General features: G+C 39.8%; 1 protein-coding gene across 2 annotated transcripts in view; it reads left to right on the forward strand.

Annotated features, from left to right (window-relative positions):
- The window catches only part of arhgef40 (Rho guanine nucleotide exchange factor (GEF) 40), a 32296-nt gene extending 9290 nt beyond the window's left edge, over window positions 1-23006 (forward strand). The window contains exons 2-27 of one of the 2 annotated variants that reach the window (XM_026215786.1): window positions 3608-3697; window positions 3915-4022; window positions 7601-7886; window positions 8112-9372; window positions 9549-9766; window positions 9860-10003; window positions 10076-10190; window positions 10419-10512; window positions 10615-10701; window positions 11250-11366; window positions 11817-11915; window positions 12023-12174; window positions 12333-12471; window positions 13575-13694; window positions 13798-13989; window positions 14979-15479; window positions 16394-16773; window positions 17157-17406; window positions 17654-17743; window positions 17928-18131; window positions 18841-19020; window positions 19455-19635; window positions 21182-21292; window positions 21501-21592; window positions 22072-22130; window positions 22706-23006. In XM_026215786.1, coding sequence (XP_026071571.1) covers window positions 3608-3697; window positions 3915-4022; window positions 7601-7886; window positions 8112-9372; window positions 9549-9766; window positions 9860-10003; window positions 10076-10190; window positions 10419-10512; window positions 10615-10701; window positions 11250-11366; window positions 11817-11915; window positions 12023-12174; window positions 12333-12471; window positions 13575-13694; window positions 13798-13989; window positions 14979-15479; window positions 16394-16773; window positions 17157-17406; window positions 17654-17743; window positions 17928-18131; window positions 18841-19020; window positions 19455-19635; window positions 21182-21292; window positions 21501-21592; window positions 22072-22098 — 5238 coding nt within the window. In that variant the 3' untranslated portion in view covers window positions 22099-22130; window positions 22706-23006. Of the gene's footprint in view, window positions 1-3607; window positions 3698-3914; window positions 4023-7600; window positions 7887-8111; window positions 9373-9548; window positions 9767-9859; window positions 10004-10075; window positions 10191-10418; window positions 10513-10614; window positions 10702-11249; window positions 11367-11816; window positions 11916-12022; window positions 12175-12332; window positions 12472-13574; window positions 13695-13797; window positions 13990-14978; window positions 15480-16393; window positions 16774-17156; window positions 17407-17653; window positions 17744-17927; window positions 18132-18840; window positions 19021-19454; window positions 19636-21181; window positions 21293-21500; window positions 21593-22071; window positions 22131-22657 lie in introns of both variants that reach the window. The other variant, XM_026215785.1, reaches the window with a different exon arrangement.
- Window positions 23007-26843: the final 3837 nt, after the last annotated feature.

Raw genomic sequence — 26843 nt, forward strand, 5'->3', positions numbered from 1 at the left:
CTTTCACCCTCTTCTCATGTTCTCTCTCTCTCTCTCTCTCTGTCTCTAATCTGCCTGCATCTGGATTCTATCATTCTGCTCTTCAGCAGTCTCTCCCTCGCTCTCGCTGCTGAGAAAGAGAGGAAGTTGAGCTGGACAGTGACATACGGCTGGTGTTAAAGTGTGCTTGAGGTCACGCTGTGGATGTACATTTTTATATACGACATTACAAATGTTTGATAAAACAGATGAACAACTTTTTCATTAATATTTTTCATGAACCTCCTCGGTATGTGACCGTATGTGACATTCACACACCAATTCTCAGAAATACTGATGTGAAAATTGACACATTCTCCCAAACTGGCTACTTGATTTGTCTGACTTATTCAGTCTTAAGGATTAGTGGTCGACCGATATGTGTTTTTTGACAGCCGATGCCGATATCTTGGAAAGCAGGGGGCCGATATCCGATATAAAGCCGATATACATATATATATATTAAAAATTATATATATTAAAAATAAATGAGTAAAATAAACATACTTATACTGTAGATGACAGTATTTTTCACACATAAAAAAATATTTAATAAATTTATAAAAAGAGAAAAAAGTAAAGGGCCACTTAGTATTCTGGGAAGTTTATGTGCATTTTTATTTTTTATTTTTTTCAAATAAAGCCAGGGAAACCATCATTTTGCATACACCACACAGTGAAAATGACACAATTATGAATGTGTGCAAATACATGAAGCACAGCATAATTTGAAATCACGAGTTTTGAGTTTAAAGCATTCAGTTCACACAGACTGACCATCACAGAGAACACGTGATCATGCTGGATAAAAATGCACACTTCACAAGATTTCACAGCTGGATTTCACTGAGTTTGCAAGATTTGTGAAATTAACCCCTTTGTGTGCAAGCATCGGCGACGGCCCCAGTTTATTATTATTTCACCTTCACAGCACGTTAAACATCACTCTCTTACTTCATCTGGACAAACTGTGCATCAATTGAAAGTTTAAAGACTCCAGCTTCAGGAGTGCAAAATAATAAATCCGTATTATGCCACATTTTGAATAGAAATTCACCACTCACTCGTATTCAGTCACGTCAGCAGCGGTTTATTGTGTTCACATAGACTCACTGAACAGCGTCAATAAGGATTTATAGACCAAAAATGCATATCTGTGGAGATATATGGATATATTTACTGATGTTTACTTCATATTTCTTCAGACAGAATCAAAATTTACAAAATACATATAAGATACAGCATTTAAGAACATAATTAAAAATGGCCGACACCCATAATGGCTGACATGGGAAAACTGGGTATCATTTGATTTGGCATGTAGCACTGTTTCCAAAGAGACCAGTTTTGTCCAAAAGCATTCACAAGTTATGAGCAAATAATGCAGGTAGTCTCAGGTCATGTTTGTTCTAGCACACACAAAGTTTGGTCTTAACAGGCCAAACCATTGCAGAGATATAGCCTCACGTCTACTTTTGCATGCTTTTTGTAGAAATCGTTCACGTGCTATACGGAAAGAGTATGACTAATCAACTTGAAATCCATATATTTTTGCCAGCGTGGTCTGAAGATGATCTGATTCAATTTTCGGAGTTCGAAAAATCAGTTTTAACGAACAATTGAAAATACTGAAAAAACGAAACCTTACGATTTTTTTTATTTTATTTTGGTATCATTCCAACTCTTTATGAGACTCTTTAAAAAAAAAAAAGTTTAGACAAGTGGTGGTGCTAGAGAGTGTGATTTAGAGACTCCAGATTGGCCCCTAATAATAATAATAATTTGATCCTCTAACCTTAAAGTGCTTTCAAATTGATTAATTGAAATTAAATACAACTGTGTTTATATATATATATATATATATATATATATATATATATATATATATATATATATGCGTGTAATGCTAATTTACTAACTTAATATTACTTACACTCCTGTTTTTTTTTTTTTTTTTTACACAAATATCTTTACTTTCTAGTTCTTACATTTTCACAACAAGGCTCGTTACTTTAGTTTTAACTTGTACCGTATTTGGTCGTATGATCAATTATATTAATTGTTATTGGGTGCCTATTTCAGAATCTTTCAGAAAAATTTTATTGTGTCAACAGTAACATTGTGCCTTTTTTAGGCAGTTTAGCAGAATTATCTGAGCCAAATTTAGTACTTGCAGAAATCTCCACCAGCACTGGCATCACCGTTTCCCTTGACAAAATGTAAATAATAAACCAAGAATAATAATAATAATAATAATAATAAAAGAAATGTGTTCTCAATAGTTTCAGTGTTAAATGGAGTTCAATAGTAAGTCATGTGTCTTGACAAATCACTTTGTGGTGAATTTCAGTTAGAACACGAGTTTTAAGATGAAGAGCAGCTGTAAATGGAAAAGTGGAAAGACTCTAACCTAGAGAAGCTAGCTAACTGAAATATAATACTAGTGTTTTTTTCTTACACTGCACAAGAAGATTTTGAGCATTTCTACAGCCTGATTTCAGTGTGTGCGTTCGATTATCCTCATGTGACTGGTTCACCTTTTGGTCCTAAAACTCATCATATTTTTCTTCCTCGTTTTGTCTTTAATTCTGTTTTTCTTGCATTGTTTTTCATTCTACTTTCTTTCCTGCCATTTTCCTTCTCGGTTTGTTTTTCTTTCCTCACCCTCCCCACCACCCCAAACACACTGGCCTTCCTGGCCGACTTTCGCTCTCTTTTCCCTCATCTTTTGTTTATTCCACTCATCACTCGCCAAATGTGGGGAGACTTCGGAGAGTATAATATGTGTTTTGTGAAGACTCTTCGGTGGAATTGTTGTTAGGTGATATTTAGAAGTAGTTCCTGAGAGACGGATTGTTTAAGCCGTGGAAAGGGGGAGATGGAGAAAGAGTGAAGAAATAAACGAGAGGAAAATGTTCAGGGTTGCTATGACAACAGAACAGCAGTAAAGTAAACATTATAGTTCGTGTGTGTGTGTGTGTGTTGGCCAGGCCGTGTTTCTCAGGATGGCTTCAAGCCTGTGTCAATGGGCCTCATTCATAAAACACAAGCAGACAAATTTCACATTCTTATGAAACCATTACCCTAAATTCAATGCAACAATTTACGCAAGAATGGATTTATGGACATTTCATTTGAGATCATTTGAGACACAGCTTGTATGTTTGTGCATATGGGAGACTACATCAGGTATATTTTTTGTATTCACATTTGAACAAATAGCAAAATAAAGCATTTTCACAATTTTCAAAAAGTTGAAAAATACAGATTCAAAATGGCATTTTTTTTTTTTTTTGATACACGATTTACGATGCCGATGACCCTTGAAATTCGTTATCACAGTCTGTGTAAAGCGTCTTTTGAAAAAGAAACAGTTGCATTGTTTGTTTTAGTCAGATTTGTGCTCCCCAGCACTGGTGAGTTTATGAATCCAGTGCAGTTGTTGAAACGTAATGATGACCATTTGGCCCACTGGAACACAAAACAGGAAGTTGTGTTTGTTGGGAGGAAGAGAAGAGCAAGCTGTCGGCCGTGATGACTAACATGTGAATAGTCTCGTCAGTTTGTGTTGATATAATCTCTGTTTCAGGGTTCAGAGGCTGTAGAGGACTGTGTGCAGGGGGCGCTATCTTCTCTCTATCCTCCTTTTGAAAGCACCGCTCCTCCTCTCCTCTCTCAGGTGAGACCATAGGGTTTTAAATTTACGTCTACCAAACTCAGCACAATTTCTTATTATGGTTTTCCATGTAGCAGAAAAATATTTTTAATTACTTTTTTAATTATAAAGCATTAACACTAAACTCTAAATTTAATTTCTCATTGCTTAATTATTAAAAATGCATGGACTAAATAGCTTATTGACTTAATTGTCTTGACTGTGTTTTTGTGTCATGTAGGTGTTCTCTGTACTCGAGTCCACCTATCAGCACGACAGCTTGAGATATCTGCTGGATTTCTTCATTCCAGCCAAACACCTTCTGCACAGACTACAGCAGCATGCATGTGTAAGTGTTCACTTACTAGTGGTGGCTCCAAAAGCAATCACCGTTAACCATACTTAGGTTAAATAAGATTAAAGGGCAAGTTCACCCAATAAATTAAATTATTTCATTAATGACTCACCCTCATGTCGTTCCAAACCTGGAAGACCTCCGTTCATCTTCAGGACACAGTTTAAGATATTTTAGATTTAGTCTGAGAGCTCTCATTTTTCGATGCTTCAACAAATTCTAGTTTCAATGGAGGGACTGAGAGCTCTCGGACTAAATCTAAAATATCTTAAACTGTGTTCAGAAGATTAACGGAGGTCTTAGGGGTTTGGAACAACACAAGGGTGAGTTATTAATGACATAATTTTAATTTTTGGGTGAACTAACCCTTTAAGGTTACAATAAAAGTAACCTTAACCTTAAAGGTTTGAATAAATCCCGGTCCAGAATCATTTTAAGTCATTTTTTTCTGGTGGGTGATACAAATGTTTTAAAACTGCCATGTAAATTGAAGGAGGCACATGAGACATATCAAGAGACAGTTTCCCACAAAACCACCCAAAAATAATTTAGAAACCACTTGTTAATCATATTTAAAATTGTAAAAAACCTACTGACTGGTGCAGTACCACTCTTACTTCTACTTACTGTATTTACTTAGTACTTTTCCCTTGCACATGTATATCACACACAAGCACGGAAAATGTTCACTATGAAACTCTCTCACACTTACATAAATACATTACACTCACATTCTCAGCCGGCTCTGTTTTCATTGTCGTTATGAGAAGCTGCCAGGGACAAGAGCCTCGGTCTGAGTCATGGCAGTAATTCTTACCATATGTGTGTGTGAGAACGAGAGTCGAGGGCCTGAGAAAGGCTGGAGGAGTGGTCGCTTGAGAAATGGGGGAGGAATAAACAGACCGAACACTGGGGCACATTGAGAAAGAGGGTAGAAAAGAAATATCAGAATGAGAAAATTAGGGGCTGTTCACTGGGGGAAGAAGGAATAGGACTACATGATCAATCTTTACATGCACTGAACACAATTTTATATATTTTAAAATGACAGTAAATTACATACCATAAAATGGAGTCTGGGGTTTTAGAAAAAAGGGTGGATGATGAGTAGCTTGGATTCCTGAACATAATTTGATCATGGTCCTGTGAGTGGGCATGGATGAGAGGGGATTCATGTCATGGGATAATTAGGAAAGCATTTGAACTACGTTAACATATTCGGGTTGTAAGGTAAGTAAACACTTTCGAATGCAGGAGATGAGAATATATGATTATGTGAAAGATACATGTGTAATTTGTAACAATTCAATATTTAGCGATGCAAACAAAGCTGATGAGTAGTGTTGCACTAGCCAAGAGGATCCTGAATGTGCAGCTATTAGTATAATCTCAGCAGTTAAGGTCTAGATACACCAGGTAGCCATGCTTATAATGACATTTCTTTGGTGTAAAATTCTACTCCATTATTAAACCTCAAATCTGTACTGATTGGTTTTGATTGTTTCATCATTTTGTTGGGAATAAGGTTGTTAAATTTCCATAATTTTAGATGACACTTGAGTTTCACAGTTCACAAAAAAGTAAGAGCCTAACTAATTTAAAGGGGGGGTGAAATGCTCGTTTTCACTCAATATCCTGTTAATCTTGAGTACATATAGAGTAGTACTGCATCCTTCATAACTCCAAAAAGTCTTTAGTTTTATTATATTCATAAGAGAAAAATAGTCTGTACCGATTTTTCCCGGAAAAACACGACCGGCTGGAGGCGTGACGTGTGGGCGGAGCTAAAGAATCACGAGCGCGAATAGGCTTTTGCGTTGAGAGGATGTGGAAGCTGTGACATTACCGTGAGGGAAAACCCATCATCCAAAACAAACCATGGCTTACAGTCAGATTCAGCCATTTATTTATGATCCAGAATCAGAACCAGAGGCTGAAACTGAACGATAGCAGCAGCAGCAGCAACGACTCGCTCCGAGCGGGGCTCGAACCCCGGTCTCTGGCATGGGAGGGGACGCACTAACAAGGAGGCAGAGATATTTGAAGCAGTTTTACTCACCGCCTGTGGTTCCAACACACGATCGTGACCCTTTTTCCTTGGGATTGCATCATCCTTAAGAAATAAACGATACGCAAATCCGTCGTAAAACTGGGCTTTGTGAACAAGCATCTTCGAAATGCAGGGAACAAACAAAAACACTTGCACAACTCCGTTGATGCTCTGTAAAAATAAACTCCATCCACTGGTCCCTTAATGCTGTTTTTTTTTTTGGTAATCTGTGCAGGGTTGTCTTGCCCTGGCAACCAAAAACACACTTCTTTTGTGACTTTTTGCGACGCTCTCACTTTGATCAGTGAAATGTCTGTGCTGCTCAGCCTCGCTATATGGGAGCACGCGCTCTTCCGGCAGAAGTGCCTTAGGACCCATATAAGGAAATTCCCCTCCATCTAACGTCACACAGAGCCATACTCGAAAAAATCTTTCCGAAACTTGAGACAAACTGGAAGGAGTATTTTGGGAACAAAAATACTCCTTCAAACGTACAACTTAATTTTTGAAACTTTGTCCATGTTTAGCATGGGAATCCAACTCTTTAACAGTGTAAAAAACTCAGTATGCATGAAATAGCATTTCACCCCCCCCCCCCCCTTTAAGTAAAATATTAATCTTATTGAAGACAAGTAAGCAGTCAGTAATAAAATGAGCAACAGAACAAATAAATACATTAGAACAAAGATGCAAATGAAATAAACATGGTTTGTCCACACTGTATGAATCAAATATACAATGAAAAAACTTGTTTTTTTTTGTTAAGGCGCAGTAAACAACTCCATTCAGTGATCACACAGTATGAAAGGTGGCTTTCTGTGCATGTGCTTTAGGTTTGTGTCTGTCAGAACAGCGTGCTTGAATCAAATTGAGAACTTTATTTTATTTTGCTTGAAGGGTTTAAAACCATTTGAAAAGTTTAAAGAAGCAAGGTTTAAACTGCATGAAAAAGATAAACTTTCATGACAAAGCAACATTGAGATGTCATGTGAGTGTAACCATAAGACAGTAATCAAAAATCTCTACTGGTTTTCAAATTCCTACCAGTTTATCATGACTACCAGTATACTGGTCAACCCTCACTAGGACACAGTAAATTGCTACTAAAGAACATATAATTTTGTAAAGACACTTGAGCCCAATCCCAATTTGACCCCTTAGCCCTTCCCTTCCCCCTACCTCTCTGTTTTGCCAGTATATGTGTGTATTGTTGGAGCTAGACGACATATGATGATGTGTGACGACATAGTAGTGGTGTCACAATTCTTAGGGGAAAATTTTCACCCCTACCCCTTGACACTCTGTTTCAAGGGATAAGGTGAGGGGTAGGCGGAGGAGTATAGGAAGGGCAAGGAGAATGGGGAATAAAATATAATTCTTATTGGGCCTTGAGTATATTCCACTGTTTTTATGTTTTACTAACAAACTGGAATAAATTTGCATTTGTGGCTTTAGTGCAAATGTATGCTATGACATTAGAGAGACTATCTTTGTAACAATTATTTCTCTCTATTTCTCTCAGTCCCAGTATTTGGGTTGTCTTTTCTTGCACTCTGGTTGGCCACTCTGTTTGGGAGAGAAGGTAGTAGTACAACTCTCTACGTTGGACTGGAGACACCTGCGTAGCACTGACTTCTACCTACAGGTGGTCCCCTTCTCGACACGTTGTCCTCGCCTTGCTCTTAAGTGCCTTGCACCTGGTGGAAGGAACGTACAGGAGGTCTTAGTGCCAGAGTCACAACATCCGCTGGTTTTTACTTCAGAGTGGCTACACTGCATCAACAAGGAGCGTGGCTGCAAGAGAGAAGGTAAGACAAAAAAGGAGGAATAAGGAGACCAATAGTTAGGGCAGTTGGTGGAAAGCAAGGAAATACTATCCATTGGTTTAAATAAAGTGCAGCATATTTATGAAGATTTTAGTGTGTCATGATATTTAAACCAATGTCTACATTTTTGTTTGCCTTCTTAGAGTAGTACACAGAGCGGACCCTCTTCCTCTTTCTCAGTTATTCTCAAACTTTCTTTCCATGTAGGTGGAGGGTGTTTGGACACTTGTCTGGTGACTACATGTGACGGAGTAGTCCGTATTCCATGGGAAGAGGTGGTCTATCCCAAACTCCTTCACAATCCATCTAATCCTCTCCAAGACAATCTTGACCAAACCGATTTGTCATCGGGGGGATTGGGGCTTGGTTGGGGCAACTCTTCGGGAGAGCATGATTCCTGGTCCTGGGATGAAGAGGATGACTTGCCTCCAGATGGAAATGAGGCGGAGATTGAGACTGCATTAGAATGCCTGCGCAAAAGCAGTGATGATCATCTAGTAGCTGATGGTGCTGGAGATTATGTTGAGCTGCTAGAGCCCAGAGGAGGCCCAGATGGTGGTGCTGATCCCAAGCAGCGCTATCTGGAGATGCATGGAATATGTAAGACCAAAACATTGCCCCTGTGTAGGAGAGGTAAAGCAATACGACTAAGAAAGGGGAAGGGGAGAGGGTATGTGAAGACTGAACCTGGTACTAGGGCTGGAAGTCTGGTACGAAGGAATAGCAACAACAATGGTAAGAATGGAGTAGTTTCCTGTAGTGACTTGGCTACCTCACGCCCCTTGCCACGTGTCATTGATTTGGGTCGCCAAAGAAGGTCGTATTCCCCTCTGTTCCAGGACTCTGAAGAAGGTGCTACAGACCCATTAGGTCTTGGATGTAGATCTCATTGTATGGACAGTCTGGCCAAAGAGAGGAGGCCAGGGGTAGGAAAAGAGAGAGATGGGCCTGGGGGTACACTGCCCTGGGAGGAGTGTCAGAGAAATAAGTGTTCCAGCATGCAGTGTTCTACAGATGATAATGACGTGGCTAAGAACAAAGCAGAGAATCTGGAAGAGGGACAACAGGACCACAATCAAATATCACACTGTGACTGTGATGATAAAATATTGGCCAACACTTTAGACAGTAGACATGAGGTTGCAACATTAGCAAATCCCTCCAATGCTTCAGATAATGGAGCTGTCTCTTTGGCTGTTTATGGAGAAACAGAAGACATAAAAAAGACATTGGCTGGAGAATCTATGACACAGACAATGTCTCTCCAAGATTCTTCCCTGAAAAATGTATCTGATTCATCACAAAGCAGAACCAAACACTCAGACAATAACAGTAAAGAGAACACTGATAAAATTCCGCCGCCATCAGGTACTGTAGGTGCCGCACAAGAAAAGTGTCCTAGAAAGTCAGAGAACTTTGTTTGTCCTACAGGAAAAGAAGTAAAAACAGGTGGATTTAGAGCACCCAGGTATGGACAAGTAAATGTGCATTTTCAGTGCATATTTGATGGTAATTGTTCGACTTGTTTTAATTGTCTGTGTCATATTGCTTTGTTCAGTACTGCCAATATAGGGGATATCATACCCACTATAAACAAATAAAAGCTGTTTTTTTTCTTAAAGAGAAAATTTTGCCTTTCTACAGGAGGAAAAGAAAAGCAAAAGGAGGCAAAGGGAAGGCCAAATCCAATGGCCGTGTCCAACATAAAGGCAAGGGTGACTCAAAGAATGTGAACAAAGCCACCGAACCGACCAGCCATTCTAGACGATCAGAGGAGGCTCCCAAATCATCCAAAGATTGCAAAGGCTGTGTATCAGTGACTGACACAGAAACAGATGCAAAGTCAAAAGCCAAAGATGGAGGTAATGTTGTGATCGTCACAATTCATGCTCTTAAGTGGGCTTTCATTAAGTGTTGAAGTCATGGTTCACTCCATACTCAATTTGTTATTACAGAAAGCCAGTCTTGCACATCCTTTTCTGACCATTCCCAAAATGAGATGCGATTACCTGCTGCTCACTTAGAGTCCAAATCTCCCCCTCCTCATCTTAGGGACCTAGATTTCAATCTTTTGCAGTCAGGAAAGCTCAAATTAACAGGTAGATGTTCTTACTTTTTATGGTTAAAAAAATATCTATTTTTCCTTTAACATTAAGTCATTTCTCATGTAGGTACAATGGACCGACTGGGAAGAGCATTAGTTATCACAGAAAGTCACCTCCCAGAGGATGGATGGAACACAGATGAAATCATCAAAGTGCTGTCCTGCTATTACAGCATCACCAGGTCTGTTATTCAACCCATGTAACAGAGACCTTCTTGCGTGTCATTTAACCTCGAATGCACTGGTTTCTTTAGGAGAAAACATTCATACTGAGTAAGCTAAAGTTAGAGCTGGCTGAGTATTTTCATTTTCTTGCTTCATTGAATTTTAGACCGGAGGGCACTATCTCATGACCTTTTACTGTGCTTGGCTAATGTGCATTCTTTGTTGTTCTTATTTTGAAATATCAGACCTATGGCCAGAGAGAAGGGTCTCACTGTCATAGTGGACAGCAGAAAGTCTGCTACGTCTGAACTCTGTCTCTCTGCACTGAAGCTCTTCAAGGTAATCAGTGCACGGATGGGGTTTGTGGTACAGTGGGTGTTTTGCATTGGTTCTAAACCTGTTTTGTCTGTGTGTCTGTATGTGTCTGCTTGTGTCTAACAGGGACAGGCAGCAACAGAGCTTGACTCAGTTCTTATCCTAACTGAGGAACAAGATGAATCTACCCATCCGTGTCTGGATGGAATAGAGGTGCATGTTTATTCACTGAGCTAATATTTATCAGTCAATTTGGGCTAGGACAAAGTAGGAAATGGGCTTTTCAATCATTTTTGTGTTCAACCATTTTTGACAGACAAAGGAGCAGCTACTGGTACCTGAAATCTGTACAAAGCTGAAAATGAGGAAAGGAATTTAGCCATGCCATCCGCGATGTGGAATTTTTAACAGCCCAGCCTTCTTACATTGCTGTTGTAACTCTGCTTAAATTTCCTAGATCTGGATGGTATCTCTAATATCAGAGCATTTAGATCTAGCAATTAGTTGTATTGGCCAAAATGGTCTCTTCTATGTCTTGGAAGGCTACATATAAAGCATGAAAAGTATAATGCAAACAACTCAGATGGAAGACTTCTTTTTTAGAGTTTCAACACAGGAGTTGGCGGCATGTTTGCTTTCTGTCAGCTCCTCCAGTTCCCCAAGGAGTTCGTTCAGTTCCAGAGGGAAATATTTACGTTCAGTCTGGCGCTGAAGCATTTGAGTAGACAATTAAATTTATTAAAGATTTTTCTGATTGTCAGGTGCATACAGTACGAGGTACAGGCATCCTTCAGCAGTTTGTGGACAAGCAGCAGTTGCCCAAAGAAATGGCTGGAGACTTTAACCACTCACATGATGACTGGCTCACTTTCAGACTGGTAAGAAAATACTTGGCATGCTGTCAAACATAGCCAGACTTTTAGCATGGTTGGCATTACAGCTTATTCTGACTACCCAGTTTGTGGATATCTAGTTTACTTGCTACTAACAGTTTAAAAAAAAAAACTCTTAATGTATAATTAACACCACTATCTGGCAAATCCAGTAATTAGTTCTTCTCAAAAGTGCTTTTTTTGCTTAATATATTCATTGACACAAAAAGAAAAATCTCTGAATGGACATCTTTTAGTGTCTGTGAAAACTTAGCACTTTGGTTAAATATACATAGAATATTCCCCACAACAAGACAGCTTTTACATTTAAAAATACATTTAAGCTAAACCCATAAAAAACACCAATAAACTTAAATATAACAATTTTAAGAATTACCACAAGCCTGACCCGACATCTGCAGCAGATTAACATGCTCTTCCTGATGCTCTTCACAGAGTTTGGAGCAGCTGACTGAGCGCTGTGAGAGCGCCCTCACCCTGCTGGGAGACGCACTGCAGTCTATGGACACAGAACCACTACCTGACTGCATTAAGGTGAAGCAGTGTTTGATGTAAAATATGATTTGCTGTCTACTTCAAGTCTGTTTAACTACATGTTTGATTGATTCGTCATCAGACTGTCTAATTCTATGCACCTATAGAATGTTCCCCTCAGCGTCGACAAACACAGACAGTTAATGACAAGCATCCTCACTGACCAACGGCTGACAGAGCTGCAGCAGAGGGGCGGGACTTGGCTGGCAGGTCTGGCCAATGGGACCTCAGGGCTGGCACAGAAATCACCAGACTGCAAGTATGAATACATAATACTGTTAAATTAGTTTCAAATTTCACTTAGCTTCACTTAATTGTAATCTTTAATTGACATTTAATGTGTTTACTTAAAATCTAAAATATTGTGAATGTAATTCTGCTCGTCTGACTGTAGGACTGCATTACTTTTGCATTCAGGGCTGCTTTGGCAGTGGCCTCTAATCTGTATGACAGTGTTGATGATGCGCTTCACCGACTGGTGCGTGTGTCCAATCAGAGGGGTCGTGACCTGGAAGCACTTGGGAGATTGGCTGCCCTTGTGGATAAATTGGACAAGGTATGTGTGAGGATAAATAGAGCAGTGAGATCTGTCAATGGAATATTAATCAGGTATTAGCAATTTTCTGCAATTTTCAGGTAATCCTGAAAACTTTGATTAGCCTCAGGTGTGTTTGATTCGTTCAGATTAGAAACTGAACTCTGCAGGCCTGTGGCCCTCCATGACTGGAGTTGAGTTATTTTGCAGTGTAAACTTTGCTGATTATAATGGGACTATTCGAGAGAATCCAGAACTGTGTACAGACAATGAACTCATGCTAAACCGCAGACTCAACTGATCACGTGAAACTGTGTGAACTTGCAGCTTTGTTGATTATAATAGGTGCATTCCAGTTTTGATGCATCATGTCGCAATGAATGACTGTTTTGTTTTTTAAGCCTCTAGGAGAACCATGCTGACCATTTAGAAAGTTCACTGATGTGATAGTGTATATAACAGCAATATTTCAGGAATCCAGTCCACAGTTTGTTTTGGATGTGTTCATTATGAAAATGACATGCATGGATGGATTAAATTGTATTTGGAAGGCAATTGCAAGGAATAATTCACACAAACATAAAAATATTATTTTACTATATATTAAGTCAGAAATTAAAGTTGTTTTTCCACAAACATCTGCCTTGGATCTCCTCCTGAGTTTATGTGATGAGTAGCAATGTCTAATTTGCTATAAATGTGTCTAATTTATTATAATTAATGGTTAAAGGAATGTTTGGAAATGCAAGCTGATATTTCCTACGGAACACAATAAACCAAAAGATAAAAAAAAAAAAAAAAACTATCTTAAAACATTTTTTTTGTTGTTGGTGAAACGGCTGATGACTTTTGCACAGTAGTCTATAGATTAGCTTTAGTTAATCATAACAGCACTTCGACCATGACATTGTTTTTCCGTTTTGTGTTTAATGTAAAAAAGGAAAGTAATACTGGTGTGGAATGACATGAGTAAATAATGAGAGAAATTAATTTTTTGGGTGAACTTTTCTTTTCCTGAGGGAAATAATGAACAGTTATGAGTTGGATTATAGTCGTGATGTGTTTCATCACATATTACATTGACTTCTTGTTTCTTTCTCTCTCTGTGTGTGTGTTTGCTCCAGTGTGAGAGAGCCATAGAGCAGGAACAGCAGCAGCTGGAGGACTATAAACATCCTCCTCTGTCTCTCAGCAGACTGTCACTCAAACAGCACAAGTTCAGGAGCTTCAGAGAGTCAGCGATGGTGAGTCTGCTTCACCACTACTGCTGAGACCGACTCTTGTAAATGATCTTAGGCGCTCCTCATCCCCACACATCTGTTGTTTGATCATGTATGTGTGTGATAGGAGCTTCACAGTGAGACTCTGGTGTTGCTGGGAGAGGTGGAGAGCTGGTCTGAGCTGGACTGGCCCGGTCTCAGAGCCGTGCTGGACAAACTCCCTCCAATAAGAGAAAAAGTGCGAGACATGTCTCACTGTCTGTCAGACTGCTGGACACAGCTGGACAACACACAGCGACTGCTGTCTACACTCACTGAAGTAAAGCACAAACACATCCACACTGTATGGTTGTATTTATCATGTGACAGGATATTTATTTACTCTTTATATATAGTCGATATCATTTTATATCTACTGTAATAGACAGGACCACTTTACATTATATGAGGGCAACTATGGAGTGATGCAAAAACAGAGCGGGATGTGTGTTAAGTAAACATGAGCAAGAACATAGGACAGAGTTTAGTTGTTTAAAGTGACCACATTGATATAGATTTCAGTATTCAAATGCTTTGAATGTGGTTTATCCAGTCAGAATTTAGAGTCTGAACTCTCTGTTTTGAACATTAGTTTGTCTGAACAATAGTTAGAGTTTTCCATTAAACTCAAGCGTTAAACCGTTAAAGCAGTTTTAGCACTGATGCCAGACTTACACTACCACTCAAAAGTTTTGGGTCCGTAATATAGCCTTTTGGAAGAAATTCATATTTTTTATTATTCAAGGATGCATTGAATTTATTTAAACTGAGAGTGAATGCATAATGTTACAAAATATAAAAATTTCAAATAAAGGTTTCATCAAAAGTATGAAGCAGCACAACCATTTTCAACATTGATAATAATCAGAAATGTTTCTTGAGCAGCAAGTAATCATATTAGAATGATTTCTGAAGATCATGTGACACTGGAGACTGGAGGAATGATGCTGGAATTCAGCAGGGCATCACAGGAATACATTACATTGGACAATATATTCACATAGAACACAGCTATTTTAAATTGTATTAACATTTCACAATAATCATGTTTTATTGTATTTTTTAATCCGATAAATGCAGCTTTAGTGAGGATAAAAAAATATCAATAAAAACTCTACCAACCACAGACTCTTGAATGGCAGAGTATCATTAAATGATGTGTAATTAGGAAACGGGAAGAACTATTACAATGACATTCAGAGTACCTACCCCTACACACACACACTTACGCCAATGATTATTACTAACTCTCCATTTTTCTCTCTGTAGGCGTCTCAGTGGTGTGACGTGGTGTCATCCTCCTCTCCTTCCTCTTCCTCGTCCTCCCCTCTCTCCTCTCTCCCTCCCATCCCTCCATCACGTTTCCAGGATGCTCGTGCTCTTGCGCTGGATCTGGGCGGAGGGGCTTTGCTGGACCTCTGGTCCCAGACTCTGGAGCGCTATCAGAAAACTCTGGCTCAGTTCAAGAGCCGAATCCTGCAGGCGGAAAGAGGCCCGACCATGGCCCAGGGTCAGGAGCCGGATTCAGGGGGACGAGGGAGGACCCCTGCCCCCAGCACGTCCAGTCTGGGGGATTTAGAGGGGGAGATCGAGCCGGACTGGTGCCCTGGAGGAGGAGAGGGGGGCCTGCAGTCCTGGGGTTCACTGGCGTCTCTCTTCCGGCCACAAAACTGCTCAACGCTCAAGATCGGAGAGGAAAAGAAGAAAGAGGGGGTGAATCCAGGAGGGGGAAAGTTTCTGCAAAATCTGCTGCACCCGGCCAAGAAAAATGTAGGTGTTCATGTTTTAGAGTGAGGGAGTCGCATTCATGAGTTCAGCAAATAAAAATAACTTTTGCTACTCCTGTTATCTGAAGGTGAGCTGAGAAAAAAACACAAAACTCTATAAGCAGTCTAGTAAATGCGTACTAACACATTCACAGCTAACTAGCAACTCCCTAGCAACCACCAACCACATAGCAACACTTAGCAACCATATATCAACTCCTTAGAAACCACCCAAATCACCCTAACAACTGCATAGCAACATCAAAGAAACACTAGAAACTGCTTTGGAAAACCTTAGCATCTGCATAGCAACACCCTGGGAACCACCCAGAACATCATTACAACCAACCTAGCAACAACCCAGAGCCTCCTGATAACTGCAGAGAAACATCCTAATACTCAAACCAATACTCAGACCACCCTAGCAATCATCTGGAATACCCTAGCAGCTGCTATTGGCAACACTCAGAGCCTCTCACTGTACTCTAGCAACGGTTTTGCAACACCCTAACAACTACCTAGCAATTCCTTAGGAACCATCAATAACACACTAGAAACTGCTCAGCAGCACCATGAGAAGCTCCCTAGCCACCATCTAGAAACATCCTCGCAAATGCCCTAGCAACTACCTGTTCCTTAACAACCACCAAGAACAGCTAGAAACCGCATAGCAACACCGGTCCGGGCCAGTGTTGCCACCTTGTGGAACAACTGATTAGTGCAAAAACAAATTCCATGTGCATGTGCGACCGGCACATATTGTAAAAAACAAGTTACAAAAATCGTGTGGTGCATGTATAGTACGTGCATACTATTCTGGTGATGAAACCTGCGTCACACGCAATGTACGCGCGCCTTCGTATACATATAAAAACCAAAGTTGGGCCTAAGTCACCGGTTGTCTCTGTCCTGCTGTAGGCCACGGATGCGCCCCTTCCTCCCAAACCTCCTCGCAGGCGTCATCCCAGTTTCGACCTCCAGGCTCTGCTTGCCCCGCGCCGTTCAGCCGCCGTGTCTAAACCCGCCGAGTCCACATCGGGCCAGTCCTCTCCGCTGTCCTGGCTGGGCCGCCGGGGGCTGACGGATCCCATCCTTACGGCAGGGCTGGCAGCAGCGGTTCCAGGATGGAAGGATCCCCCTGGAGGAGGAGCAGGAGGAGGAGGAGGAGTGCTGATCAGAGGAGTAGAGGTTAGCAGTAAGGAAGTGGCGGATCATACAGGCTTCACGCGCCAACATGTGCTGCTCAACCGTATCGAAAGAGAGACGGGGCTGGAGAGAGCAGGAGCGACCGCACAGAGGTGTGTATAACACTGCAACTCTAGAACTGCCAATTTAATGCATTCATTTTGTGTGATTTTGTTATTGCTTCCTGAGTCACTCTGCCCTCCTATTGCATTTTGTGACAGTTTCTCATTCAGGGTCATGAATGTATATAAAAAGTTAGAGACACATACACAAGCACATAGACAAAGGCTGTGCAAATTTTGGTGCCAGCAATCGTGTTAGGATTCAAATGGACCTGCCATTGGTTTCCATGAAGTTTACCAAAAATCAACACTTTGAAAAACCGCAAACAGAGTACCTAGATTTTTAACACAACAGCTCAATGACAAATAAAGAATTGCAAGAACAGTTTTTATTAAGGGGTCAACAATTCCTTCTCTCTCTCTCTCGATCGCAGCAAGCTGTACTTACAGTGGTGTCGGCTGGTCAGCACAGAGAGGCAGTATGTGGCTGTTCTGAAAGGTGTGGAGGAGAACTATCTGCCCCTCCTGGAGTCTTCAGACGTCCCGTCTGCACTGAGAGGAAAGACAGAGTCACTCTTCTGTAACTGGAAGAGCCTCTCTGCGTTCCACTCGCAGTCGCTCCTCCCGGCCATGGAGGGCGCTCTCTCCCAGACACTGCAGCAGACCGACTGCTTCAGCAAATATGTGTGTAACGGCTCACATTTTAACACTTTTTATTTTTACCTTAAAATTAAAGTTTCATTGTAAATAAAAGCATGTTAAAAAGAAGTAAAGAGTGGTAAGAAGCAAGGCCGTTTTTAATGTGACCTCCACATAATAAGAAATTTTCTGAAGTTGAAAAACACCACGATACTGTCAAGATAAACAAATATAGTATGAATTATGAAATACTGGTAAATGTCCATATTAATTAGCTCTCTTTGCTCCACAGAAGGATCAGTTTCTTCTGTATTCCCACTACATCCGGATGAGACCGGAGCCGGACGCTCTGCTCATCAGTCAGGCTGCTGACTTCTTCAGGGTGAGAAACCAATCATTCACTTTCATTTAACTGATTCACATTTCATCAGAGGACATGCAAGAGAGCTGCAGCTGTGTCCATATGACACGTTTCACAACAGTAAATTTTGTTTAATGATCTCTCTCTTTCTCTCTCTTTTTATCTCTCTCTCTCTCTGTCTCTCTCTCTCTCTCTCTCTCTCCAGTCGAAGCTGTCTTCCTCTCTTGTTCCCGCTCCTCCGTTTCCTCAGTGTCTCTCCACTCCGGTTCAGAGACTGGAGCAGTACTGCCAGACACTGGAGGAACTGGGCGGGCTCAATCCCACCTCTGACTCCGCCCTCTCCTTCCTAAAACACGCCCAGCGGCACGGAGAGGATCTGCGAGCCAGTGATCTCATCACAGGGTGTCCGGTATGAACCCAAACACCACGTTCACTCACAGAAGCACAGTCTACTGTGTGTCTCACTGAGGTCACATGACCACTGCACTGCTGCCACCTGGTGGTCAAAAAGAAAAGAACAGCTTGAGCTTTTTGCTAATTAAAGGGTTAAGCACAGCATATCTCAACAACATAATACTTTTAACTATCATGAAATCAAATAGCATTTTTCCAAACTGTTGGTCTGTAATAATATAACTTTCACTGCATGGACTAAACCAATTGAAGCATTCTTCAAAATGTAGGGTTCCTGTTAAGTATTTTTTAATTGCTAGCTAAAACTATTCAAAATGATATATATATATATATAAACTATGCTAAATTCTATAAAAAGCTAATTCAAGATATTAATCTAATAGTATCATGCTGCTCCTGTAGCTCTAAATGGTGCCAAAAGCACTTTGATTGCAGATTTTTCATTTCTAACACATATACCGGCAAAAATGTGCCTTGGATAAAAGTGCTTGCCAAATGCATAAATGCAAATGCACAAATAACTGTGTGTGAAATCACTGTTTTAATAATGTACTACACATACACATCTGTTAATTTCTCATAAAGTGTGGTTTCAACCTACAGTTGTTCTTGATATTATTATATCATAACTAGTAATTAACTGTATGTAGATGTTGACACAATACTCTTCTCTGTCTGTCTGTGTGTGTGTGTGTGTGTGTCAGATCCCCGTGGCGGAGCGTGGAGATCTGGTGCGTCAGGGCGAGCTGTGTGTTTGCGGTGGAGGCCGACGGAAGAAAACGGGAATCAGAAACGTCTTCCTCTATCAGAACTATCTCATCTTCACCAAACACAAAACACCCAGCCCAGGATGCAGTGTGTACAGCTTCAAACACAGCGTTAAGGTACACACACACACACACACACACACACACTGGCTGTGTTCGGAGGGGAAGACTAACGTACTGCACACTACTGAATACAGCCTGATGTTTATTAAAAAACTGAGATGAAAAGGTTAAAGGTGATTCGTTTGTTGCACTGTTTGACCTGTGAGATTAATTCTACTGAAGATTCACTAGCAGTCTACTTCAAATTAGAGTAACGGTAAACCTAAAATACATTTTCATTGAATTGCCATTAACTGTAAAAACATTACACTCAGTTCACACTTAAGTATGTTATTTTTGAGACTTAATGTCATCTCAGTTTGATTATGTGGATATTTTTGCATGGTTATGCACATGAATATGTGGGAAACAGTATTGTGTTGAATGTAGTCAGGGTTCACACTGACAGTGCACATGACCCTTACTGTGTGCCGCCTGTGTCTGGTCAGACGGGGGAGATGGGTCTCACTCAGAGCGTGGGCGAGGACGGCCTGAGGTTCGAGGTGTGGGTGAGACAGGCGTCCCGCACCAGAGACTGTCTCACTCTTCAGGCCTCCAGCGTACAGGAGAGAGGAACCTGGACCCACGACATCGCACAGCTGCTCTGGACTCACGCCATCCACAACACAGGTCAGGACTGACCTCTGACCTCACACCTTTCCACACCGGTCACCTCTGTGACTCTTTCTCTGTTGATTCTTGTCTTTAGAGGCAATATTGAATGAAATATTACTATATTTATCACTGACTTTTCAATATGTTCTGCTTGTGGAAAAGAATTACACTTAAGCATACTTTTTAAAAGAGGACTTAACTTTACTTTAAACGTAACTTTTACTTTAAAAGAAGTGAAAACTGTATGCAATGTTTTGTGCCACTTCATCGCATGTTAATTGCCACAAAATCAACTATAGTTTAATTTTTATTATGAATGTCCTTAATTAAATTGTAAACGTTTTTTGACCCACATGAGAAGGACTTAAGTGCATCTTTATATGTAATCTTGTATTTATGTTTTCAATGTTCAAATATGTTTAAAATGTGCTGCTAAATGTACTGACAAGCATTTGTGATAAACTCAAATATATTTCAATGTAATTTCAATCGTTGCTTCTTTGTATATTTGTAAAACCACATTTGAAAGGATAAAGTTACGAATGCATTAACTTTAAATGTAATGTGGAGTAATACAGTTGAATTAAAAGGACAATCAAGTACTTCACATGTGCTTTAGGATGTTAGTCAACTTTAAAACACAACAAAATATTATTAAAACATGATTTAAAATGTAAAGTAAAACTTTTAATTTGACATTATCACAAAGTTAACTTAAAAGTGTACTTAAGTTTAAGAAACAGTCATGAAATTGTCTGTCTTTTATTAAATTAATATTATATATAATAATCTTAATATATATATATATATATATATATATATATATATATATATATATATATATATATATATATATATGCAGATGATTTCTGAATAGGGAAAACATTTTCATTTTTGATGTTTTGTTTTTTTCACAACATCTTGAGCTTTAGAGTTTACTGTCAAAAATCCATTAGTTAAATACTACAAAGTTGTGTTTAATTAAGTGCGTGCCCATCCTCCCTAATTAATGAGCTCTTAAATATAAATACTTTGCCGTTACTGACCCAGTTATTTATGTGTAATTAAGACAACACTAAAGGCAGTTTAATTAGACATCTTCTGTTTGTCTTCTGCAGGATCTTGTCTTGGGGCAGTTTTTGGAAAAGACCAATTTGTGATTAACAATTAATTCATAAAGGAAATGAATCCATGTCAGTCATTGATTTGCCTTTGCACTTTTGTCTTTTATTTATGCAAATGAGACTTTTTAAATGACACCCATTACTACCCATGTTACTGTGTTTTGTTAATTAACCGTCATGTTTCTGGGGTTTCTATACTGTGGACTCAATCACAAGTCATCTAAAAATTTCCCAGGACTCTTTGCAAGCACATATTTTCACAAACACACGTCTGCTTGGTCTAGTAATGTTTTGTTGAATATGAAGATTGTCAGCATTTTGTTTATTTGAGCTTGTAGCAGAACTGACTTCATAAATTTACAAAAAAATCACCAAAACACCAGCTGATTTAAACATGTTGTGTGTGTGTGTGTGTGTGTGTGTGTGTGTGTGTGTAGAGCTGTGTCTGAAGGAGTCTCTGTGTATGGGGGTCTCCAGTAAGCTGCTGCTGGATGTGACGGGAGCTCAACTTTCAGACCTGGACTCCAGCTTCAGCCTGAACGACAGAGGTACACACACACACACACACACACACACACACACACACACACATAACCTCCTGTTCTTCTTCACTGCGTGTAATACTCAGTGGTATCCACCAGATGTCAATTTAGCCCTCATCACATGAGTGTTCAAGCTGCACATGTTGATCACAGGTAAGATCCATCCTAGGATATTTGTGTAGTTTTCATCTTCATTTTCACTGTCTGTGTTCAGTTCAGAGCAGCTGTTCAGATTCATCTTCTGTGGGCAGCACGAGAGAGAGCGACTCACCCGCCTCCGTGAGAGAGCAAACACCCCACACTCAGGTGAGTCACACACACACACACACACACACACACACACACACACACACACACACACACGCACACACACACACACACGTTTGTTTTTGTGTAAAGGGTGTTCATCCCATAGGTGTAATGGTTTTTATTCTGTACAAACTGTATATTCTATGGTCCTTCACCAACCCTACACCTAACCCTAACCCTCACAGGAAACTTTGTGCATTTTTACTTTCTCAAAAAAACTCATTCTGTATGATTTATAAGCGTTTTGAAAAATGGGGACATGGGTTATGTCCTCATAAGTCACCCTCTCCTTGTAATACCTGTGTCATACCCATGTCATTATACAGAGTTGTGTCCTGATATGACACAAAAACAAGAGCACACACACACACACATTTACTCTCATTCTCTCTCACACAAACTCTCTCTCTCTCTCTCTCTCTCTCACACACACACACTTATTGATGATGATGATGATGATGATTGTTGTTTTCCAGAGCTCCTCCCCCTCCACCTCTGTGTGAATCATTTCAACAGTGCAAGTCTTACAAATAATGTAAGTGCTGTATTGTAAATGTTTTGTTTACTATTGTATTTTGTTTTAAAATACATTGATGCTTTTAAACGTTCAACAATGGAGAAAGATGCGTTTAGAATCGGAGTGTGTGTTTACAGCATGTGCCAGCCGGAAAATTAATACAGTTTCATGCAGCGAAACATTAATACAAAACTAAATGCATCTTCAACTCTATAAAGTCTACTGTATCTTATTTAATGCACAAATTTCTAAGGCCTCTAAATGCCTCTAATTTCCAGATGAACACTTACTGGACTGAATCAGCTCAGCTTTACCTCATTTATCAAATCTGTGAAACTCAAATGTATATATATATATATATATATATATTCCTTATTCTCATTATTTTATACTGTATGAGCCATAAAAGCCTGATGTAGCAAAAATGATACTCAACAAAAACCACATGCAATCTTTAATTTTGATTTCTTTGTCTGACTGTAGTTTCATGTCAGGTTTAAACTGTCTGTGCTACTCCTAAAGACATCACTTTTGTCTTTCCTCAGACACAACGGGTGCTGCTTCTTTAATCACAATCTCCTCCACATATTTAGGACTGGGACAACTGGACACAGACTGGACCCTGAGACGCACGCAGCCGTGTAAATACAGTGTTACAGAAGACTGGAGATCGTGTGTCAGCAGCCGTCTCACTTCTTATCACTTCAGTTGCTCTTGATAATTGACTTTCAGGTAGAGAATCAAAGCTGATTCAACGTCTCAGGCCCATCACATTCATCAGAAACGAAGTAAAAGATGACATTAAAGTCAACATGAAATCAAAACGCCTGAAAATCTGCTCTTTCACAGAGTCTGTTTCTTCATCAGGTTTGGAGAAATGCAGCACTGCATCAGTGTCTCAGCAATGGATGCTCTGCAGTGAATGGGTGCCGTCAGAATGAGAGTCAGCTGATAAAAACATCACAATAATCCACAGCACTCCAGAACATCAGTTAACATCTGAAGAAGACAAAAGCTGAAACAAATACAGCATTAAGATGATTTTTTATCTAAAATACGAGTCTTTAATCCACAATAACTCTTCCTTCAGGTGAAAAAGTGCATCTGCTGTCGTCTCTCAGATCAGAATCCACACACATATTTTGTTTAGAGCTGTTTAAACTCTGCTTGATCTGTGCAGATTTCTCTCCTGATTCAGACCAGGACACTTTTCAGATGTTAACTGATGTTCTGGAGAGCTGAGGATTATTGTGATGTTTTTATCAGCTGTTTGGACTCTCATTCTGACGGCACCCATTCACTGCAGGGCATCCATTGCTGAGACACTGATGCAGTGCTGCATTTCTCCAAACCTGATGAAGACACAAACTCGTCCTGATCTCGGATGACCTGAGAGTCTGCACTTTATCAGCAAATGTTTCATTTTGTGTGATCTGTTCCTTTAATACACTTTACTTCTGCATGCATACTTGTTGTACATTACACCAAAGAAAAACAAATGTTTATCTTCATAATCTTTTATCAGAATGCAATAACTTTCTTACCTCTGAAATCACTTTCATTTCCAACCGTAAGTAATAATATAAAGATTAGAGCGACAATATGAGCATAAAGCAAGATGTATGGGAAACCTGGCGATACAAACTTGATATTTCATGTTGACTTTGAGGTCAATATTTACGTGAGGTGAACTTTCGCTCACGACGTGCTTCAGCAGTCACTTGCAGCTTCAGACTTCATCGTAAATGTCTTGCAAATGTGGATCAAATCCAAACCAAAGACACTATTGCAAGATCGTGCCAAATGCAATCTCTGTAAATATTACAGCAGCAGAGATTCTGTCAGTGCAGCTTATTTAACACACCTAGTGATGGAGGAGTTAAATGCTTTAACAGATTTTATATATCAAACTCCGAGGACACATCTGGTATTTCGGCCCGTCTCCATCTCAGAGAACTGAAGAATCTTCCTTAAGTTTTCTTCTCCGTTCTCTGAGTTTAGTGAAGCAGCAGCTGTATTTTATTGCCTCGGCCGATCCGATCCAAATCCAGTCCTGTGTTTCTGGAGAGAGCTGCTATGGATGGTGTGTTTTATGCTTTATGAGTTATGTAATTATTTAGCTCCGCCCTCAGCTTTTCCATTAGCCAGATTCTGCACAGTCTTAAAGAGTATTAGATGCTGGAACGCTAATCTACTCAAAGGTTCAAGTGAGTAAAAACTGACTCCAGCAACTGTAATCCACTTTACAATTCATGAGGACTGACTCTGGAAAATCATCCTTTATAAGCTCTGTTTGGACTTCAATCTTCTGTTGTGTTGCATATTTTAGATGGTGGAAACTCTGCCCTTCGGAGCTTTTCTTCTACTGATGAAACTACAGCCAAAGTTTTGTTTTCCTTTCGCTGAAGAGTTTTTATTCTGTCCAGCTGTGCGTTGAGCTTGGTGTGCTGAAACACTCATAGAGAAGACAAATCCCAAATAAGATCTTTGTAAAAAGTACAGTATATCCCAGGTTCTGTACAAGTTAGGATCATCAGCATTTGTGGTGTAATATATGATAACCACTTATGATTGCCAGTTTTGATGACCACTTATAAATGTTTGATTTTATAAAAGTACTTACATTCATGCTTCTGTTAAAACTTGTGCTAAATTTGAGCGGTCATTTTAAATGATCTACTGCTACATTATCTTCAATACAAATGCAAGATCAGATCAAATTTAAACAAAAGGTTAGTGAGCAGATTAAAATAAGGTTTATTTCCCAAAACGTTGTGTATTTTGATGATTACATATTGGTACCATTTACTTCCATCATCGGTACCTTGAGAAAAAGATATATTCATGAAATGAAAGGCCACATAAGTGCACTTAATAAGAGCACGCTTCAAACAAAGTGCAGATCTTAAATTAGGTTTTTTGTTTTTAAGTTTTACTTAAGTGGGTAAGATATATATGTATATATACACTCTAAGGTTGAGTTCTCTGAAACGCAAAATTAGACACATCACAAAAGTGTGCAGTCAAAGAAATATTCTGAAATAAAACAGAACTAAGAGTTACAAAACAGCAACCTCTGAGCAACAAAAATGTGCAACGGTAGCAAAAAATAGAAAACGGCATAGTTTCTTCAATAATTAAGCAGTTCAGATAGCACATCCCACTTCTGATTTAGAGAACTTGGAGAAGAGTGTAGGACCCCAAACCTGAGCGAGTGTGGGAGGAATGCACTGTATCTACAGCACCAAACCCACAGTCAGGCCAAAAATACTCTCCGCAGCGGGGCGTGTGCGATCCAGCTCGCTCCCAAACCAGAAATACCTTGGCGGGATTCATAGTTTTGATTGTAAACAGGAGCGTGTGCCAGAGAAACAAGCTGTCTTTATAAGCCTCATCATCTATTCATGTTTACATTTTTGAATTGCATGCTCCTTTTTGACTTTGTAACTGTTTAATTGTCTTTGTGGGAATATTAAATGAACAGAATCAAGTCGTTACCCCTTTTCTTTTCTCCCCGCAGCCATTTTAGAGCCTGATGACATTTAGTGCATATGAGAGCATTATGGGATACGCACTTGACAACATTACTGACACGCTGAAAATGGCAGCCACTCAGTGACCAGCAGAAGGAGAAAAAAAGAGATGAAAAGAGTGTGCAGGACAGAAAGAAAGAGAGAGAGGGGGGGCAAAGACAGTAGATGATGGGAAATGAAGGAGGGACAGACGGAGAGGCACAGAGAGGGGAGAACAAGAGCGAAAGAATGAGACAGACGAGTGAGGGGGGCAGCAGACGCAGCGAGTGTGAGAAAGGTATGGCTGAGGGCAGAGAAGTTTTTTGTCTTGATAGAAATGTGAAGAGAGCGAGAGAATGGGTTTAAATGGGTGGAGAGAGAGAGAGAGATAGAGTGAGGATTAGAGAGAGGGGGGGGGTAAACGAGGCAGCGAGACTCGGCTGAACAAAGAGAACGTGGAGAGAATGAGTTGGGTGAAACATCAAAGGGATTTTTCGGCCGTGTTACCGGGACAACAGACATTTGCATGCGATTAGCTTTTTACAGCATATTAAGGAGGGATGGAGCGAGCGAGGGGAAGCGCACATCATAAAGAGAGAGAGAGACTGACTTATGTGCTGACAAGATGAAGATCATGCCTCTCTCACGCATGCAGCGAGTTATGAAATACATGCTCTATCTGAAACATACCTTCATTCCAATTAACATTAAAAAATTGAGTCATTTGTCATGGAGCGGTGGGAAATGATCATGACCTTTCGAGAGCTGCTGTGTTCACAGATGCAGGTTCGAATCTTGCCTGCGTCATGCCTCTCTCGTTGCTTTTTCTACATTGTCAGAGAATGTGCATTATTGGACCTGTATTGAAATAAAATGCATTTTTACACTATCATTCAGAAGTTTTAGGTTTAGAAAGTTGTTTCTTCTTGCCAAGGCTGCAGTTATATTCACTTTCTTCAATCGTAATACATTTTCAAATGTAAAAGCTGAATTTTCTGCAGCCATTAATCCATTCTTCAGAAAACAAAGTGTTTCCATGACTTTCCAAAAGAGGAAATGTTTAGAGAGATGGGTTATGACAATCCGGAGAAAGAAAGATCGCCCTCTCAGTGGATATATTAGAAACGTATGGATATTTGTCATTTATGACAAAATGTTGAAATTATGAAATAAAAATGGGATTTGATATACTGAGTTTTAGTTATGAGATAAAAATCTG

The sequence above is a fragment of the Carassius auratus genome, chromosome 32 (assembly GCF_003368295.1).
Source record: "Carassius auratus strain Wakin chromosome 32, ASM336829v1, whole genome shotgun sequence".
NCBI lineage: Eukaryota > Metazoa > Chordata > Actinopteri > Cypriniformes > Cyprinidae > Carassius > Carassius auratus.